At 39.5% G+C, this 21,379-nt stretch overlaps 1 protein-coding gene across 1 annotated transcript in view; it reads right to left on the bottom strand.

Annotated features, from left to right (window-relative positions):
* Positions 1–9,075: 9,075 nt before the first annotated feature.
* GC (GC vitamin D binding protein) overlaps positions 9,076–21,379 on the bottom strand; it is a 48,015-nt gene continuing 35,711 nt past the window's right edge. The window contains exons 11-13 of the mRNA XM_065914581.1: positions 19,868–20,000; positions 14,125–14,176; positions 9,076–9,213 (exon numbers count right to left, since the gene is read on the bottom strand). Of these exons, the coding sequence (XP_065770653.1) occupies positions 14,144–14,176; positions 19,868–20,000 (166 nt within the window). The 3' untranslated portion in view covers positions 9,076–9,213; positions 14,125–14,143. The remainder of the gene's footprint in view (positions 9,214–14,124; positions 14,177–19,867; positions 20,001–21,379) is intronic.

Genomic DNA, 21,379 nt, shown 5'->3' with positions numbered 1-21,379 from the left:
TGCGGGCTCATCTCGTTGCAGTGCCTGGACTTCTCATTGCGGTGGCGTCTCTTGTTGCAGAAGAGCTCTAGGTGCATGAGCTTCAGGGGTTGCAGCATGCGGGCCCTAGAGTGCACAGCTTCAGTAGTTGTGGTTAGTTGCTCTGGGATCTTCCAAGACTAGGGATCGAACCCATATCCCCTGCTTTGGCATGTGGATTCTTTACCACTGGACCATCAGGGAAGTCCATCATTTTCAAATAAGGATTTGGAATGACTGATAAAAAAAAAAAATTCATTGGGAATTTTAATGGTGATTGCATTTAATTTATAGATAAATTTGAAAAGAATTGATATTTTTATGATAGCAAGTCATTGACTCTGGGAGCATAGACTGTCTTTTCATTCATTCAGGCTTTCTTTTATGATAGTCTTAGAGTTTTAAACTTTTCTGAGTGCCTGAGCAGAGTTTAGAAGCTTTCCTCTGGCTTTCTCTGCCCCGGGTTGAAACCACTACAATTCAGCCTCCTTCTCCTCTCTGTTCCCAAGTTCAAGATAGCCTTTAGGGGATCCTCCAGTCTTCAGACCCTCCAGGATTCTCACAATAATTATCATTATGGTTGTTAGTCCCTCAAATAATTTTCACTTTCTTTCACAATTTCCAGGCTTGATTCTGGGGGAGAGTGAGTCAGTAGCTTGCACTAAGTCACCATCCTGATAAGCCTGGGTATAACTTGTTGTTAAACCTGTTTGGGTGAGACAGCTGAGAACTGCTTTTATGTGGTGGGGGAGAACGGGAAGAAATCATTTAACTGACTCATTTTAGTACCTGCAAAATACAGACTGGACCCGAAACTGTAGGCCCAGGTGTGTGAATCCAAACAGAGGCCCACACAGCATATGTCTAAATATTTAAACGTTTGAAATCAAGCTAACAAACTGTTAAATAAATAAAATATGTTCTATACTCCTAGTTTGGCAAATATGTTTTCATAACAACCTGAACATCCTGGTTTAAGTTTAAAATCCTTAGAGTCCTCTAAACTCTGTGATTGAACTTGGCAGAAGGCAGAAAGCCAGCCTCCAGTCCATGACCTGCCACTGTTTCCTAGCCAGGTCCAATCTGTCCAGGTCTCTGATGATCTCATTTACACGCGTGTTCAGACCTCAGCCCACGTGTCTGAACCCTGTCCACATCTGCAAACAACTCCCTCTTGGCCCACTGACAGTGCGGTCAGCCTGCAGAAGATGCCTGTGTAGGGGCTGGAATTTTGCAAGTCATTCTGCACCCTGTGTCCTAAAGCAAGTTCTGAAAGGAGGAAAAATGGATTCTTAGGTGTGCACATCCCTTTGGCCCCGTGAATGCCTGGCCCCATGGGGAGGGTCCTGGCTAGATGAAGGACAGATGCATCGAAAAGTGTCAAACATCTATAAACATTAAGTATTATTATCACTGTTATTTGAACACTGGAAACCCCGTGGAGAGTTTGTGTAAAAAGGAGGATTAAGTAACAAGTACAAAAGGAAGTCCAGAGCTGGTTATTGATGACCTTGGAAGACATATTCTGTCTCATTTCTATTTATCCAGAGCCTGATTGTAGATGTGGCAGCATGACTACTTTAATTACTATTTTTGATGTGTCATCTTCCCACCTATCACTAAGGTAAACAAACTAACAAAATAAAACCAAACAATTTATGGTGGTTTTTCAACTAAAGCCTGATGATTGATGTATCATTCTCATTGTCTTTCTGAACTTGAATTGCCAGCTGGAATTTTCAGGAAAGATGACTTGGTTGGTATCTCACCAAAAGAAGAAAACCAGATGGCATGCTTCTTGCATGGGCAAGGAGCATTACAAGGTAACCTGCCCCTGAGCTGACTTAATGCAGAGAGCAGCATCACCTTCAAGAAACTGCAAAGCAAGAGAAAGTGTTAGCTGCTCAGTCATGTCCACACTTTGAGACCCCATGGACTGTAACCCGCCAGGCTCCTCTGTCCATGGGATTCTCCAGGCAAGAATACTGGAGTGGGTTGCCATTTCTTTCTTCAGGGGATCTTCCTGACCCAGGGATTGAACCCAGGTCTCCTGCATTACACGCAGACTCTTTACCATCTGAGCCATCAGGGAAGCCTTCAAAAACCTGTGCTGATGTTCAGATGTGGAGACTTACCACTGACCAACTCTTACCTCTGCGATTTCCTTTCTTTTGGGGATGTCATTTACTCCCTAGTTTATGGGGTAGATGCTGGTCTTTCCTCTAGAGTGGAAATTCCTATGACAGTGGGGAATGTCCTTTGTAAATGCTGGCCAGATGCTCAATAAATGTTTATTTAAAAGGTAATATCTTCTGCAAAATGTAGCCTGGATAGATCTGATTTCCTTGAGGAAATGGGATAAAAAGAAGTATAAATACAGGCTTGTCCACTTTTTAACTTGATAATTATGGTTAAGAGTGAAATATCCTTTGGAATTGTCAGTGTATATCTAACTACCAATTTCAATGTCAATAAGACATTGGTTAAGAGTGCAGAGTCTGGAGTCAAACTGAAAAGTGAAGTTGCTCAGTCGTGTCCGACTTTTTGCAACCGCGTGGACTGTAGCCTACCAGGCTCCTCCCTCCATGGGATTCTCCAGGCAAGAATACTGGAGTGGGTTGCCATTTCCTTCTCCAGGGGAACTTCCAGACCCAGGGATCAAGCCCCCATCTCCTGTGTCACCTGCAGTGGCAGGCAGGTTCTTTACCATTGGCGCCACCGTGTGGAGGATACCTGAATAGACCACCTAGAGAGAGAGAGGCCCACGGAGTTCCCACTATTCTGACTCCAGCTGTTGGATTCCTTTCCGCCCAGGCTAGTTTATATGAATGAAAAACTTGCAAGACGGCCCCAGCCCCAACGACTGCCTGACTGTCACTGTCTGAGAAACTCTGGGTCCAGTCAAACCCCAGATTTGTAAGCATATATAACGATTGCTATTGTTTTAAGCTGCTTTTTCAGGGTGGCATGTTGCTAAGCAATAGACAAGTGTCACAATTACAAAGCAGGATGTGCCCTAACTGATTCAAGGAAGGTGCTAAGTAAATTTGCTGTTGGACCAGTGCTCGTGATCAGTGATCATTGTTAGATCACCATTGCTTGATATTAGTGCATTCATTAGCTGCAAATTGGATGTATTAGGACCTGGATTATCTGCTTCATGGGACTGTGATGAAGATTGGATGAGATAATGTAGGAAAGTCCTTTGAAAAGCAATAGGGTATGTAAAAGTGAAGTTTTTTTGTTTTGTTTTGTTTTTGTTTGTTTGTTTTTTACTATTTTTAACATCTTTTAACCAATCTTGGTGGGAGTTTAATATTGAGAAGATATAGTTTATGACTAATGCTATCTTGTAAGAAGCAAAATGGGTCAATTTTTTTCCCTAAAATTTAAAAAATTCGAAGGAACAAAATGAAAAATTTGGATGAATCATTTGGTGTGTGAGCACCAAGTGGCCAAATCGACACAGGTGAAATCTCTGAGATTAAAAGTTGAAAGTTCTGCACGTCTTTAACTTGCCTCCAAGCTTTTCATGTTGTTCTATAAAGACAGCTCTTTATAGAACAAAGCACAAAGTAAGCTTATTCCAGCTGATTGTTTTTCAGTGGCTAAGTCCCATCTGACTCTCTGTGACCCCATGGACTTCAGCACGCCAGGCCCCTCTGTCCTCCACTGTCTCTAGGAATTTGCTCAAATTCATGTCCATTGAGTTGGTGATGCTATATCTAACCATTTCAACCTCTGCCCCCTGCCCCCTTCTCTTGTTGCCTTCAATCTTTCCCAGGCTCAGAGTCTTTTCCAGTGAGTCAGTTCTTTCCATCAGGTGGCCAAAGTATTGGAGCTTCAACTTCAGCATCAGTCCTTCCAATGAATATTTAGGGTTGATTTTATGTACTGTTAATATCAATTTTATTAGTATCTGATTTTAGGATAGATTTCAGCACAGTCATCTGAATTTGTATCTGTTGTCCACACGGTGGCAGTAAAGATTTTGATTTGAAACGGACAAGCCCTCCTGAGGCTTTTCAGGGTGCAATATACAAGGGATATGAAGATCCATGCTTTTGATATTAAAAGGGGCTTCCCAGGTGGTGCAGTGCTAAAGAATCCACCTGCCAATGCAGGAGATGAAAGAGACACCGTTTTGATCCCTGGATCGGAAAGACTGCCCTGGAGGAGGAAATGGCAACCCACTCCAGTATTCTTGCCTGGAAAGTGAGGACACAAAGACATGCTTGGCTGCTAGAAACTTTCTTACTGGGGTAAAGCAATAAAGGAATCCCAAACCCTGACCTATGGATGAGTAAGTAGGTCCTATCCCTAATTGTAAACCAGAACTTGCCAAAAAAAAAAGCTAAAGTCATGAAACTAAGAGCTTTGTGATGATGGGTGTCATGGAAAGAACAATTAGGTATTCTTTTGGCCTAATGAGAAAAAGAGTATTTTAGGTCCTGGAAAAAATGGACAAGATAGAAATCGCCTCTGGGAGAGGTCATTTTTTGTTTTGTTGTTGTTGTTCTGGGCCTTCTTTTCCAGGCTCAGGCTTTTTCTACTTGTGGGGAATGGGTTGCTCATTGCGGTGGCGTCTCCTGTTGCAGAGCACAGGCTCTAGGTGTGAGACCTTCAGCAGTTGCAGCACATCGGCTTAGGTGCGCTTTGCTATGTGGAATCTTCCCAGACCAGAGATCAATCCCGTGTCCCCGGCACTGGCAGGCGGATTTCTATCCACTGTACTACCAGCGAAGTCCTGAAAGGTCATCTTTTAACTTGACTATGACTGGATTTTCTACAATGGGAGATGAAAATTTCATTCCATACTCAACAGAATTTTCGAAATGCAGTGGCAGATTAAGATAAAGCAGCCCTGGAAAATTTCCCTTCTCCAGTACAATCAGTCACTTAGCCAAGAGAGGCATAACAGGTGGATCTCTGAGACTTTCCTCTTTCTAACTGGGGAAGGCGCCACTGGAACAGGACTCGCAAGCTTGGTAGCGCCACGGCTTCCATCAAGGGTGATTAAATCTGAATCTCTGAGAGGGGGCCCTGGGCACTGTTCTGTTTCATTATTTTTCCCCTTCGAAATGCTTCAGATGATTCTAATGTGTAGCTATGCTTGAGAATCCCTTGGTCTATAGGATGGGTGGGGGTGAGACTTTTGTGGTAGGGTTGTGCAGTCACTCAGGCGTGTCCAACTCTTTGCCACTCCATGAACTACAGCACGCCAGGCTTCCCTGTCCTCCACTATCTGGGGGGGAGAGGTACATAAAAGGGAACTCAGAGACCTAAAACTGAAACTCCAATACTTTGCTGAAACTCCAATACTTTGGCCACCTGATGCAAAGAACTGACTCATTGGAAAAGACCCTAATGCTAGGAAAGATTGAAGACAGGAGGAGAAGGGAACGACAGAGGATGAGATGGTTGGGTGGCATCTCCGACTCAGTGGACATGAGTTTGAGCAAGCTCTGGGAGTTGGTGATGGACAGGGAAGCCTGGTGTGCTGCAGTCCATGGGGTGGCAAAGAGTCAGACACAACTGAGCGACTGAACTGAATTGAGAGCCCTAAAAGAACAACCTTCTAAGCTTTCTTGTTTATTGTTAGCCGCCTGTTCATGCATGCTCAGTCATGTCCAACTCTTTACAACCCTATGGATTGTAGCCCACCAGGTTCCTCTGTCCATGGGTTTTCCCAGGCGAGAATACTGGAGTGGGTTGCCATTTCTTCCTCCAGGGGAATCTTCCTGACCCAGGGATAGAACCTGAGTCTCTTGCATTTGCCAGCAAATTCTTTACCACTTGAGCCACTTGGGAGGTCTTCATTGTTAGCTATTTGTCACCTAATGGAAACAAACAGTTAAGTTGATTTAATTCTTGCTTCATTAGAGTGTATGACTGTTGAATTAAATGACATAATTGGATAGCTTTTTCCTTGTTATGTTTTTATATTTTAATCTCCACATAAAGCACCTTGGGCTTCCCTGATAGCTCAGTTGGTAAAGAATCTGCCTGTAATGCAGGAGACCCTCATTCAATTTCTGGGCCAGGAAGAGCCCCTGGAGAAGGGATAGGCTAAACTCACCAGTATTCTTGGGTTTCCCCTGTGGCTCAGCCGATAAAGAATCTGCCTGCAATGCGGGAGATCTGGTGTTCCATCCCTGGGTTGGGAAGGTCCCCTGGAGAAGGGAAAGGCTGCCCACTCCAGTATTGTGGCCTGGAGAATCCCATGGACTGATAGTCCATGGGTCGCAAAGAATAGGACATGACTAAATGACTTTCACTCATTCACTGATCACATGAGGTCCACACACATTATGAAGGGTAATCTTTTATACTTAAAGTCAGCTGGTGGGAGAGTTCATCACATCTACAAAATACCTATAGAAACATCTAGACTGATGTTTGAAACTAAACAAATAGGCACCATAGCCTAGACAAATTGACACCTAAAATTTAAACATCACCCAAGCCTTCTATTATTGCTGTTGCTCTTTACAAAATTTAAAGTCTTTCAAACTGCAGGACTAATGTTCTGTGTTTTCCTACCTAAGATATCCCACAGGCAGTTGTTAAACCCTTACCTGAGAACCATCACCTCTAACCATCTGCACAGGATTCCTGTATTAACAGATTATTGACTGGGGTGGGGGGTGATTTTTGTAGAAACTAATGCTTGTGGTCTTAATACATCTCAGGTCAAGAATGTGTGAATACCTCACCTGGAAATTCTTGAGAAACAAAGGTGCTTTAGTGAAAGTCGCTCAGTTGTGTCCGACTCTCTGAGACCCCATGGATTATCAATCAACCGAAGGCCTTAAAAGCAAAGACAGATTTCTCAGGGGAGAATTCCACCTCAAGATGGCAACATACATGAGTTTCCAGACTGCTGGCTTGCCTCATGGACTTTGGACTTGCCAGTTCCAGGAGTGTGTGAGTCAGTTTTAATCATAAATCAATCTATCTCCTATTAGTTTTATTTCCTTGGAGAATGCCCGGCTGATACAGTTTGTGAATTTCATTCTCAGAAACAAAGCATTGTTTGGCTTGTTTCTCTCGTGATGATCAGTGTTTTTGAAGGAAGGCGATTTGGAAGGTCTAAAAAGTTGAGGACTGCTTATATTAGACATTAACCAGTAAAATCAGCCACGGTTGATAGTAGGTGGAAATTCAGAAGTGTCTCTAATATTGGGAAGCGCTTGGGAAGTAAGCATAAATTCTGGCAATGGCTTCTCAAAAGGCCGGTTTTTCCTACCAAATGGAACAAATAAGGGCATAATTATACCTATAAAGTCTAAACTTTGAAACTCTTGTATGAAAATGATGGAATATCTGGGTCCGTGATTCTTAATATTAAAAAATGGGGAAAGGTGTTGAGAGTTTGCTAGAAAATATATCCAGGGGAACCATAAAAATACTACTTCAACCAATCATGTAATATTTACTTGAATACTTAGTGGTAAAAAGATGCCCGTTTCTACCTGGTCGGGCATAAAAATACTTCCCGAAAAGGGACCAGTTTGTAAGCAGTTCATGAATAATTTGTAAATGCAACCTCTCAAATAAGAGCAGAGCAGTATTTTTCAAAATTATTTTCAGATTTTTGAATTTTTGAATAAGTCTGGGTTGTATTTGAAGGAAAAGAGGTCAGTGGTTGAATGTAGACAGTAATAAATTTTATACTTTAAGTTGTGGCTCTTCACGGGACAAATATTGTATTGTAATTCCAAAACTAATTGGATCAGGGAGTGTATTCTTCAGGTAGACCCATGAATCTTGCATGGCATGTTGGAAACAGAATTTAAGTTTTGTTTTCTTATACTAACTCTGCTACCTGGGGCCCCACACCCACCTTTATGGAACCTCATCTCTCTCATGTTGGTGGTGGTTGTTGAACTCATTTATGGAGTCTTATTCTTCTCATACTTTATATCAATGCTATTTTCTTAGAGTTTGTTTTGAATCTACATGCTAATTTTAGAAGTGAAAAAAGAACTTTAAAAAGTAAAAAATACTGTCTATGTATGTAGTGGGTAGGTTTTTTTTTTTTTTTTTTTTAAATTTCATGGCATCATCTAAACAACTTCCCTGTTTGAGGTTAATTTCTCCTTTTGGAGTCTATGTGAGGTAGAACTCCACATTCTACTGTAGAAGCCACAAGAGGCAGGCGTTTGCTGTCTCAGTTCTTAGGCAGCTGATCTTTGTTTAGTTAATGCAGCACAGCCTGCTGGGACTTAGCATCTCGAGAGGGGACCAGGGATGATTTTGGTTACTATGACCCCAGTTATATTTGCTATAAAATATGCTTCATCTGTACCATAAAACTCTACATCTATTATGAAATGAATTCAAATTCCTTGAAGCAGTTAACTATAAATATAGAAGACTTTCCTTGGCTTGTATTGGTTTCCAAGGAGTCTTTATTCTGAAAATATGATCTTTCTTTCAAAGCAAAATCTGTTAGAACACTTTCAGTCTCCCTGGGCAAAGTAAGCATGTAGAAAGGATATCATATAGGGTGTATATGGTAAATGGAATTAAGCAGAAATCATTATTTTTAGAACTTTGGCTTAATCAATTGCTCTGAGGAGTTTTCTTTAGCAACAATAAACTTGTTTGGGTCACAAAGTTTTGTTTTGTTTTTTTTTGCAAGGCAGATACTACCTAACTAAAGCCCTACAACTTATGGCTAGAGGCAAGAAAGTACCCGTAGGAGGTTATATTTTCTTTAATTAAAAACATATTTTTTTTTCTTTAAGAAGTGAGCTATTCCAGGCTCTTTATGGTAGAAGGCTATTAACTTTTTCTTAATGGTACATATTAAGCCTGAGATGCAATCAAGCCATGGAGCTCCGTGTGCTGGGAACTGTAAAGTGGATGCTTCTGCTGTGAATCTTTTAGAAGGCCACCATAGATCTAGAAGAAAGCAAGGGCTGGTGGGCTGGAGTTGCCTCCTATAGTGTCTTTGTGGAGGTCATAGAAATAGTGCTGGGGACTGACTCTGTGTCATCAGGCAAAGTAGCATTTATGGTTTGCATTATATTTCAATTTATTTTGGTAACAAATCATCACACTTAACATCAGACGAGGATATTGTAGCTGAAACCAAGCAGGGAGGATCCTCACTGTCTCCCCGGGAGCTCTGGTGTTGCTGAGTTTAGGCCAGCAGTTGTCATTCCCAGAGCGCTTCCTGCTTGAGGCCTGTGAGAACCATGGAAATACACATTAGGAAAACAGAGATAATGGACACCAATCATCCTACAATTCAACAGATGCGCATAAAGTTGGGTTATTATGTATAGAGATAAAGCTGTCTAGTGTGACCTGTATATCCTCTATGGCCCACTTGATGGGTTCTGAGTTAATGTAAGAAATTCCCAAGACCTCAATATAAAGCCATCACTGTTTGGCTAAGGGACATCATACAGTGTTGTTGTTGTTGTTTTTAACTAATTTATGTATGTAACTCTCTGATGTATAAGTATGAATAATCACTGTCAGAGGGAAAAGTAGCAGCAGCCAATGACACACGAGGCCCCTCAGTCATGGGGATGAGATAAAAGTTCAGTAGTTATTTTAATAACTCACTGAGTGTGATGTTTAGTTAATAAATCGTGTCCAACTCTGTGACCCTATGAACTATAGCCCGCCAGACTCCTCTGTCCATGGGATTGCCCAGGCAAGAATACTGGAGTGGGTTGCCATTTCCTTCTCCAGGGGATCTTCCCCACCCACGGATTGAACCTGCATTTCAGGTGAATTCTTTACCACTGAGTCACCACTGAGTATAAGTTTTTATCCAATCACCTTCTACTTTGTAATTAGGCAAGAGTGTCTCCCCCTTGTCTATTTTCTTTTCCTAGACACTACAACAGAGTTGTATCATAATTCTCTTTGCATAGTGCAAGAAATGCCATCTTTTATTGTCCTCAATGAGTGTGTGCCTTGGAAGGAGGATGAGAAGGGAGACCCCTCTATGCTTCTTTCTCACATTTCTCTCCTTGTGTCAGCACTGGACATTGTTGAGTGTAATTCTAGTAGTAGTTTCCCTCCTACCTGATTTTGCAGCATGAGTCGACTCCTTTATCTGTTGGCAACCCAAGGCACACTAATTGTTCCCAAAACTGGAGGAAAAAGATAACTGGCTTTTGGGGACTTATTAAAAGACAGCAAATCCCTCTCCAATGGGGCATGCAAATGTGATCACAATCAATTTGGAGGCTTGAAGAAACTGACTAAGGGGACCAATAACTGTCAAGATGATGAGTCTGGTTTATAAAGACTTTAGTTAAGATAAAATAACATCAAACTACAGAGTGGAAGACATGAACTGCACATGTACCTAAGGAGAGGAACACCTTGAGACAAAAGCTTCAGCTTCTACATATTTTTCAGGTCCCTAGAGTGGGGCAGGTTCTTACTGAAAAATACACAGCCAGCCAAAGTTAATCAGTTTTAGGAACTGCTTTGCACTAAATAATATGCCACTGTGGTCACCTAGAGCAAACTTGTTTTAGTAAGAAAAACCATAGAAGGAAATGGATGTGTTCCAGAAGAAATTGACTAAGGGGACCAACAACTGTCAAGATGACAAGTCAGGTTTAAAACATGAAGAAAAGACTGGTCTATGGGGAGGAGGAGAGGTCTGACAAGTGCTCACTCCTTAGTTTGGAATCAAAGTCAAGTGCTGGATTCAGAACAACTCACAACTGGAACTGTTGTTTTTGGGCAATGCTGCTAATAATTGAATGTTCCCCAGTGGCTCAGTGGTAAGGAATTCGCCTGCACTGCAAGAGACACAGGCTTGCTTCCTGGGTAGGGAAGATCCCCTGGATCTTCAGATCTTCAGATCCCCTGAAGGACATGGCAACCCACTCCAGTATCCTTACCCTGGAAATCTCAAGGACAGAGGAGCCTGGCAGGCTATAGCCCGTGGGGTTGCAAAGAGTTGCACTTAGCAACTAACAACAACTATTGTCCTACAGAACTACAGAATTCTCCCTGAAACCCAAGAACCCCAATCTGCTGGCTGTGTTCTGGAAACCTAATAGAACTTTTAGATTGTGGCATCATTATTTCTAGACATCAAGTGCCCTAGTCTCACAACCTTATGAACAAGTTCTAATTTGCTCTTTCAAGGCCACATAACTGCTCCTAATATAACCCTTTATAATTGCGGGTTGTGATTATAATAAATAGGCATTAAGTAAAGAGAGCCCGAAGGAATCAATACACATTGTGGAAGCATATGAAGGAACATGTGAGTGATTTCTTTTTTTTTTTTTTTTTCGGGCTTCCTTCTAGATGATCAAATGGTATCTGGGTGGCCAATTGGGTGATACAGAAATCGTAGGACTAATTAAAGGCAAGAACAGAAAAAATACTAATATGAGAGAAATGATTGAAAATTTTTCTATAGAAGATCGAGTTAATGACCAGAACCAGAGTAATCAGTATACTAGAGCCTTCATCAATCTGTCACTGAAAAAACTTACCTTATTGATTTAGCTAGCATTAAGAGTAGTTTGGAAAGTTGTCAGGTTAAAAAAAAGAAACACAAAACTCTTAATTCTTCAAATTAGTGTTCCCTCTCTCTTTATTAGAATACCCTCTTTTTCAATTTGTGCTCCCGGAGACTGAAAGAATGTGAATATACATGTTGCTGCTGCTGCTAAGTCACTTCAGTTGTGTCCGACTCTGTGCGACCCCACAGACGGCAGCCCACCAGGCTGCCCTATCCCTGGGATTCTCCAGGCAAGAACACTGGAGTGGGTTGCCATTTCCTTCTCCAATGCATGAAAGTGAAAAGTAAAAGTGAAGTTGCTCAGTCCTGTTGGACTCTTCGAGACCCCATGGGCTGCAGCCCACCAGGCTCCTCCGTCCAGGGGATTGTCCAGGCAAGAGTACTGGAGTGGGTTGCCATTTCCTTCTCCAGAATATACATGAGACACCAAGAAAATGCACTGTGTTCCTAGAGAAAAATAATTCAGTTAAAACAAACTCAAAGGCAAAGCTTTCATGTAAAATATGTACCTTGAAGGGTGGGAGGTGAGGTGGCTGTTGTATACTGAGATTTTTAACTCTATTGAGATTACACATGGGTTGAAATAAAGGGATACTGGATTAATTTACATGAGGGAAAAGGATTAGTTTAGCAGCAATAGAGACCATATACTATTTTTAACTCTAGAATATTTACACTCAAGTAACCTGGATTTTTCATTTTTTTCATTGAGGTATAAGTGAAATTGAGTTGATTGAGTCAATGGACATGAATTTGAGCAAACTTCAGGAGATAGTGAGGGATAGTGAAGGACGGTATGCTGTAGTCCATGGGCTGCAAAGAGCTGGACATGACTGAGCGACTGAACAATGTAAGTGACATTATAAATTAGTTTCAGGTATGGCTTTTAGCCCTTTTCTCCAGAAATTATTCAGTGACCTTACTTTCCCTTTAGGACATAATATTCATATGCTAAAGCACAAAGAATATATAGAGAGGGAAACTTGTTTTAGTTTCAATTCATATTTTAGACAAAGAATGTTGCCTGCTATTCCAGGAAACAATACATGTTGCCCACCATCAGACACTTCAGCTGTGCTAATGGTGTGCCCTGAAAAGAATTTAGAATGGAGAATAACAGAAAACTTTCAGTGTTCTGGATTCTGGCCATTGGTCCTAGATAGTTAAGATGTACATCTAAAGGGATAACTTCAATGATCCCAGATTCTTACATCTTCTCACACAGTAGAGAGAACTAAAATCATTAACTTGAGATGTCTTTTCTTTGTAAATAGCAGTCATCTTTGATGTTCACTACATGCTTGCTTTTTCAGCCAAAAAAAAAAAAAAAAAAACAGCCTATGCCTGTATATTCTGGCTCCTCCCTTACCGCTTCAGAGAAGTTCTTTTAGCTACCTGAGAGGCTATCTTCCTGGACTATAGTCCTTAGTAAAGCCCCCAAATAAAACATAACTCACAACTTTGTCAGGTTGTGTGTTTTTCTTTAGTCAACAGTTTTATCAGCAGTAGAAGCAACAGCAGTAAAAACTTTTGCTAGTATTTTTGCTACCATTTGCTAGGACTTTCATATAATATGTCATCATTTCAGTTAATCATTACAACAATGCTGAAAGGGAGATTTACACTTTTCTTCCTATGGAAAATGGAATTTAGCTTTAGGGATTGTAACTTGCTTAAGTTTACAAAGATAGACAGAGAGAATTCTAAACCAGATTGGATGAGTCCAAAAATGAGTTCCCTTGTTTAATCCCATTATACTGCCTCTCAGAATGTTAATTTTTTTTTTTTTTTTTTTTTTTTGCTTTTTCTAATGATTCAAATTGTTGAGAGTTGGAAGCTTGAATTTCATTAGTTGATGGCTTTTCCTTCCATAAGCATTTTAGGAAGCATTGTCAGGAAATCAGAAAAATTAAAATTTTATATAATTGAAAAGCCTCAGTTTAATTAAGATCTGAGATAAACCTTTGTTTTTAGTAATTTTTAAAAAGTCTCAGAAGCAATATCTTTAAAATGAATACAATTAAATTTGAAGAGTAAATGTGTTTTGTAAAAATGCAGCATTAAGGTCACCTCAGTTTAAGGTATTGGGTTCTATCTAAATTATTTTATACTCAATATCTTCATCAGACATTTTTTTTTTAATAGATGAGAATGTACTATCTGAAAAAAGCAAGTGGCAATATTTCAACAGTATTGCTTTAGCTTGAGGAATGTCATTTTCCTCCTGAGAATCCTGCCATGTTATCTTTAAGACTTGATGGATTCTGTCTTCAAACTCTGCTTTTTCTGCTGAATGCATCAGGACCCCTGGTCTCATTGAGGTCAGTATCTTAGCTGTGGGGTTATAATGGATAAAGTACTGGGCTGGGGACTAGGACTCTAGTCCTAAATACGTCAGAAGTTGGTTGTATACTTTTATTTAAGTTCCTTAACTTCTCCATATGCTTAATATTCTCATCTATAAAATGAGTTTGACTAGATAATTGTTAGAATAAATAATTTGAACAAATAGTCTCCTTCCTATTATGACTTTAAAAAATGCATAGTACAAAGCTAGGTTCTTTGCTGCCTTTAAAAACTGTACTTACTTAAGATGGTACACGTGCATCAGGACTGTAGGGTATTAATTTGAGCATCAATCTGAAATGAAAAAATATTATTTAAATCGTGGGGCATTTTGTTGTAAGATAACAGATCATTCAGAAGGAATAAACATTTTTTGAACCTTGCTTATATGAAACAATTCTTGTCAAAATACAGTTTTATATTGAAATTTTTTAAGTGGCCATCCTTCATATTTATTTAGTTTTATATTACAGTACTCCAGGAAAAAAGACAAACAATGACATGAGTTAATAGGTGCTAATTATTGGGTGTGCACAGAATATTGAGTCATAGCAGATGAGGTTGGGTGCCTGGGAAGGAGTCCCAGAGGAGTTGATGTTTAATTTGAATCCTGAAGCTTGTGGATGGATTGAGCCAGTTATAGTGTGTGAATAGGGCAATCTGGGTTGAGTTAGTAGGTGCAAAAGCCTTGAGGTAAGAGCAAGCTTAATGTACTTAGGAAACTGCAAGTAGTTTAGGACAGCCAAAGCAATAAGAATAAGTCATGACCAGTTTGGAGAAGAAACCAATGATCCAAATTTTTTTGATTAGGAAAAAAGATTGGATGTAATTTAGAAGTGATGGAGAACAATAAAAATGTATTTATCATTTTGTGCATCACAAAGGTTATTTTGACCTCAGTACAGAGATGGGATTGGGTGTGAGGCGCTGGAGGAAGACTAGAGATGAGAGACCAATGGGAAGTTTGTAATCCAGGTAAAATGTTGCCTAAACTGTGCTGTGCTTAGTCATTCAGTTGTGTCTGACTCTTTGTGACCCCACGGACTGTACCCCCTAGGCTCCACTGTCCATGGAATTCTCCAGGCAGGAATACTGGAGTGGGTTGCCATGCCCTCCTCCAGGGGATCTTCCCAACCCAGGGATCAAACCTAGGTCTTCCGCATTGCAGGCAGATTCTCTACCCTCTGAGCCACCAGGGAAGCCATTGAGTATGAGTTTTTATCCAGTCATCAAGGAATGCCATCTTTCATTGTCCTCATTAAGTACTGATAATATAGAAGAAGGTATTTACTGAGAGATATTGAAGGGTTATGATTCATAGGATTTGGAACTGAATTGAACATATGTAGAAGTCAAAGATTACTGTTTCTATTTTAGACAGTGGGTGAATGGTGATGGTACTTATAAATGTAGGGAAATAGGAGTTTTTAGGGGGAGACTTTGGGCATATTGAGTTTGAATTTCTTGTGGGATAAGAGCCCCCATGGAAAGTTGGATAAAAATCTTGGCTCTGAGGGGAGAGATTCTGCCTGGAGATGAAGGTTTGAAAATTAAAGACATGTCCATGGACAAGAACACTCAGGAAAAATGTAATGTCATGAAAATTGAAGATCAAGGAAAAAACTCTGGAAGAAAAGAAGTTTAAATTGTAGGTAGAAGAGGACAATATAAAGAGAGTGAGAAGCAAAGGGCCGTAGGAGAAAAAGTTAGAATATGATAAGATGACAGTTGTTGCAAGAAGAAAGAAATCATTGTGGATATCAAGTGTTTTACAGAGAAGCCTGCTAAGGACTGAAAAGCTGTTAGACTTACCAAGAAAATTCCAGTGTGACTTTGTCGCTAGTGGTATAGCAGCATCAGATGCCATACTGCAAAGGGCAAAGGAATTCCCAGGAGGTGTGATGAATGAGAGTGTATACTATTCTTTCAAGAATCTTGGCTTTAGGGGAGGAGAAAGAAAAGTAGCTAGGGAGTAGTGCTGAATTACCTTATTTAAGATCAGGAGATAAAAAACTTTAAATTAGACTCATTCAGAAGGTATTGTTGAAACAGAAGAGTATAACTAATGAAAACAGAGTCCAAGGAACTGGGATGAATGGAATTCAGAGTGATACTACTAACCTGGAGTCAATTTTACTATTTTAACAATCATTTTGGAATTCCAGTCAGTAATTAAGTTTTCTGGTATCAATAATTTATTTTCACCATTATTAGCTAAATTAGGGCTAAATTCTGACAATATCATGGAATAACAGACTCATGTGAAATAAATGATGGTTTTTCTGACATCTAAATATGGTTTTTCTAACATCATCTAACCTCCATGTATCTCACTCAACCCACTCATAAAAGGGGAATTAAAATGGTACCCAACATTTTAGAATTGCTTTAGATCACTCCACAAATACATACATATAAAGCTATTAATATTCTGCCTAACAAATAGTAATGGCTTAATAAACTGTAGCTATGACATTGAGGCAGAGCAGGCAATGGCACCCCACTCCAGTACTCTTGCCTGGGAAACCCCATGGACGGAGGAGCCTGGCAGGCTGCAGTCCGTGGGGTCACCAAGAGTCGGACACGACTGAGTGACTTCACTTTCACTTTTCACTTTCATGCATTGGAGAAGGAAATGGCAACCCACTCCAGTATCCTTGTCTGGAGAATCCCAAGGACGGGGGGGCCTGGTGGGCTGCCATCTATGGGGTCTCACAGAGTTGAACACGACTAAAGTGACTTAGCAGCAACAGTATGACATTGAGGATTATAAAAACTACTTATACTGAGAAATTAAAATTTTTCCTGAAGTGTGAGAGAAAAGGAAAGAGAAGGCAGAAGGGGAAAGGGGTGAGAAGAGAAGAATTGGTCTCCTCTTTGCCCAGCTGTTAATGGAGATTTGCACTTGATTTTTTTTTTTTTTAATTTTAATGATCAAATCCAGCATATGACAGTAGCTTTCTGAAAACTTTGGGACATCTTAGGGATAATATACTGATGAGTTTTCAGAAGCTATATTATCAGGTCATGAATAGGAATGACCTACCTGAGTGATGGAGAGAAAAAAAAAAGCCTAATTTTGCAAATGTAAGTTTTTCTGCAGTCAATGGGCCTCTATAGAATAAAAAGGAATGACTTCTGAGTGCTGTGGTAAAGCTGAAAGAAAGCAACACTGACTGTTCTATTTCTTGGTCATTTCAAGATGAAGGTGAGGGAGTAGATGGAGGTAGATGACATAATTAAACACTAATTTAGTATGGTTCAGAGGCCCTTTCTGCCACTCCTCTGGCCACTGTGCCATGTATGTGTAGAATGGCAGATAGAGGTGGATCATCGGATATAAATGACTCCGTGTGCATGTAGTGAACGGGTACTGCTTTTAAGGAGAAAACTTTCAAGCAAACATAGGACAAGGAGATTTGATGATAAACTATAATCCAAATTATGGGGTGAATGGGACAAATATTTACACTAAGCATTGAGAATTAAAGTCAATGCTGTTCTAACAGATTTTGCCTTAACCTGAAGTCAGAGGTGAGCTCATTCACCTAGCTATGATATTAACATTAACGTAGAGACCATCAAAAGGCTAACAGAAACGCCAGAGAGTCTAACCTCCCAGGGCTCTAAAAAATCATTTATCCATGAGTAGCTCAACTCCATTCATCTCACTGTCCCTTAGCAATTTCTGAAAGTTTGGCTACTCAGCAGCAGCACTGCTATAAATTTACTGGTTATAAAGCAAGAAAATAGAGCATCACCAAACTGCCTTCTCACCATGGTTGTTGAAAATATGAAAATAAAGCCTTAAAACAGCAATATATTATAACGAACTATACTGAAAAGCAAATTAAAGAAATGAAAAGGAACAGGCTTGAAGGAAGTATGTGCTTCATGCATAAAGCTTCATTTGCTTGTACAAGGTCAAAAAGGAAAGTGGGTGTGGATGAACAGATAAAGGGACTGAAGACTGGTTAGCAAAGTGGTATTTTTGACAGAATGTTAAAAAAAGAAAAAAGGAGTTAGGCTTTTTTCTTTTTTTTCTTAATGACTGAATGAGACCCTCATAGCAAATTCTCCTGGTAGAAAATAGCTTCTAGGTAAGGTAATTTTTTTTTTTTTACTTCTGGTAAAGGCAACCTAAATTCAGTTGTCATATTACCCAAAGCCAGTTGTCAGTAAAGGAAGAAAAACTGTTGGATTTAGTTGCTCTATGATAAATGTCTTAATGCCAGTAATGATCAAAATATCCTAATAATCCATGTCTTTTAGAACCTTGTTTTGAACTTTAATGAAAGGTGAACATGATATGTTTCTCAGCAGAATTTTAAGAATAGGCTTCTTTTTATTTTACTGCACCCTTTTCATTCCAGAATTCTGGCTTTACAAATTATTACTAGGAAGATTGACAGATAGGTTTGGGATTTGAAGGGCATGCATTGAAACTGGAGGCAAAATTAGCATTTCTAAGAGTATAGAGCACATAAATGAGTAATGCGATGTAGCTCAAAGTGTTAAATTGATTTAAGACTTCGTTAGACACTGTAAGGTAAAAAGGCTCAGATGAAGAATCTGCCTGCAGTGCAGGAGACCCAGTTCAATCCCTGGGTGGGAAAGATCCCCTGGAGGAGGAAACGGCAACCCACTCTAGTGTTCTTGTTTGGAAAATTCCATGGACAGAGGAGCCTGGCGGCTACAGTCCATGGGGTTGCACAGAGTCGGACACGACTGAGCAATTAACACGCACACACACAGAGTAATAAAAAAAATAAAACCACCAAAATATGTAAAATAATTAGTATGTATAACCAAGACTTAAATACAAACAAAACTTTTCAGCCTAACTTTTAGAAAACCAGTAGAAATATAAAAGAACCTCTACCAGAGAACCAAGAAAATACATTTTCTAGTTGGTAAAGAAAGTCAGACCAGACTCAGCAGAAATTGAGGGGAATATCATGTTTTAGAGAAAAAAATTGTTATCATAAATCAAGCTACTGGGCAGTGAAATAGGCTGCCTCTAGGAGAAAACAAATTTCAGATATTTAAATGGAGTCTGAATGACCTCTGGCAGGGATGAACTGAGTGAAAAATTATACTAAATGACCTTTATAGTTTTCTTCATATAAACATTTGATTTCTTATTAAGTTCTTAGGTATCTTCAAATGTGCTCTACTAGAAAGATAATAGAAAACTGAAGTGAAAGTGTTAGTCACTCAGTTGTATCTGACTCTGCCACCCAATGGACTGTAATTTGCCAGGTTCCTCTGTCCATGGAATTCTCCAAGCAAGAATACTGGAGTGGGTAGCCATTCCCTTCTCCAGGGGATCTTCTTGATCCATAAAATTAAATCAGGCTTTGTTGCTTTCATGGTTTAATTGCATATAAATTCAGATAAATTCTTTAAAAAATCCTTTAATTTATAGAAAAGGACTTCTAATTGACCTGAAATCCCAGGCATCAGTAGTATTAACACCATAGTAAAATTATTTTTATGTATAGACACAGAAATGATGGGTCCAAAGTGGACCATAAGTATTTCCTTCCCAATAGACTACAAAATAAACAATGGTATAATTCAGTCAAAAGGAATACAACTTAATATCATGAACTTTAGAAAGGTGAGCCAAGGAAGAATCTGTTTTAGCATGGCATAGAGCTGTTCTTAACCCTGCCTCTGTATTCCAGAAATATAACAGGTGAGACATCAAAATCCTTGGAATTGTCATTACTACTTCTGAATTAGCCATAAAGTGAAATGAAATGACCTCCATATCTTTTTGACTATTCTAATATAGCATTCTGAAATGACTGCTGGAAAATAAGGGGTCAAATGGAGGATATGAACAAGTAGGATACGTGCATCTGAAAACACCAAGACATTTCCCATGAGTAGGACAGGCAATCAATAACAAATGAGCAATTCTGACCATAAAAGTTCTTCATACTATGCAGTGATAAGTAGAACATTAAATTTTCTTACCTCTGAATTGCAGTAGAGAGGAGGTGAGTTTATAGAACAGCACTTGGAGGCAAAGTCTGAGAGTCTGGCAACCAGCTCTTGGCGATCTGTCTCCGTGGCATCAGGAAATTTTCCTTTTAGTCTCTCTGCCAGTCTGAAAGACCAATTTTATGTAAAGTTTTACTAGATGTATTCTATAAACATGTCAAGTGCAAAATGGTAGCCACTTCAGATCTTTTGCAACAGCAACGACAAAAAAGGAAAATAGTTACCCTTAATAAAATTTAGTAGCTGTGGAATGATTTTTGATGCCTCAGTTGAAGATTAGGAAGTGAAACCTATGTCTCCTTTAGATCACGAAAGTAAACATACAACCTGCTGCTGAATTTGAATTCCTATTATTTCCGTTTCATGCATGCAGTTACATCAATCACGAGGATGACCTCCTCCTCTCTTTTCCCTAGTCTTTCCTCTTCTCTCCAGTTCTAGATTTCAAACTCCTCAAAGAGTACTTCCCTTATAGGACTTTGTCACCTTAATGTATTTTCTCTCATATGTAATCTCTTCTGTTTGCCTGCTACTCGACTAGCTATGCTGGAAGGAACAACAGGTCTTTCTGTTTTTTAAGCTCTGCTCTTCAGGAACTCTCCATCTCCATTTAAGATGCTGCTAGGATCTGACTTTCTTGATTCCCTCCAATTTGAATGGTCCCTCCCAGTTTAAATTAGCTCTCTCTCCTCATAATGGATAACTCAGCCTGATTTATGACTTTTCCAAGAAATATTGATACTTGCCAGCCCAGTAGTGGGCATTGTAATAGAGACCCAAATTTATCTAGAGTTGGGATTAGTATAATGATGCTGGGAAAGGACAGAAGGGTGAGGGGGATTAGCTTGCTTATTAAATAGTTATTAAAAATAGTAGGTCCCAGCTGGTAGGGAAAGGAAGTCAGATTAGATGCAACTCAGAGGATAGGGAGAAAGAGAGGGTGTGTGGGATTTTAAATACCTAGACTCAATAATTTCAATCTTCTCTACTTTCAAAATCCCAAATGTCAATTCTATTGCATTAATACTTTTAACATACTGAGATTATATAAATTATCACAGAATTGTCCCATGTAACCCTAGAGTTCAAAACAAAACTGTTGGCAGGGAACTTAATTTTGTATTATCCATAATATTCTATACCACCTCCATAATTTATGAATTATATAATCTCCTGATAAATGGGAAACAACCATTTTGAACTTAAGGCTTTCACATTTTTTTTCTTTTAGACTTTGTTAAGGTCTTCATAGGGGTCACTGAAGGCTTCCTCCTTTGGGGATACTTTAAAAGGTTTTTTTTTTGTGAGGTTGTATTTGTGCTTATTTGAGGGGTGTGTTGTTGACAGTTTGAAATAGAGCTAAGAAATTTGCTTAATGAAATGGAGAATGACATGATCTCACAGATATTTTCTAGGAAGCCAGTAAAACTTTTGTTATGACCTATTATTTTAGTATTAACATCTATTTATAAAGACATGCTTCCT

The sequence above is a fragment of the Muntiacus reevesi genome, chromosome 22, assembly GCF_963930625.1.
Source record: "Muntiacus reevesi chromosome 22, mMunRee1.1, whole genome shotgun sequence".
Classification (NCBI taxonomy): Eukaryota; Metazoa; Chordata; class Mammalia; order Artiodactyla; family Cervidae; genus Muntiacus; species Muntiacus reevesi.
Note: the sequence above shows the minus strand (reverse complement) of the source record. Positions and strands in the feature narration are given on the sequence as shown.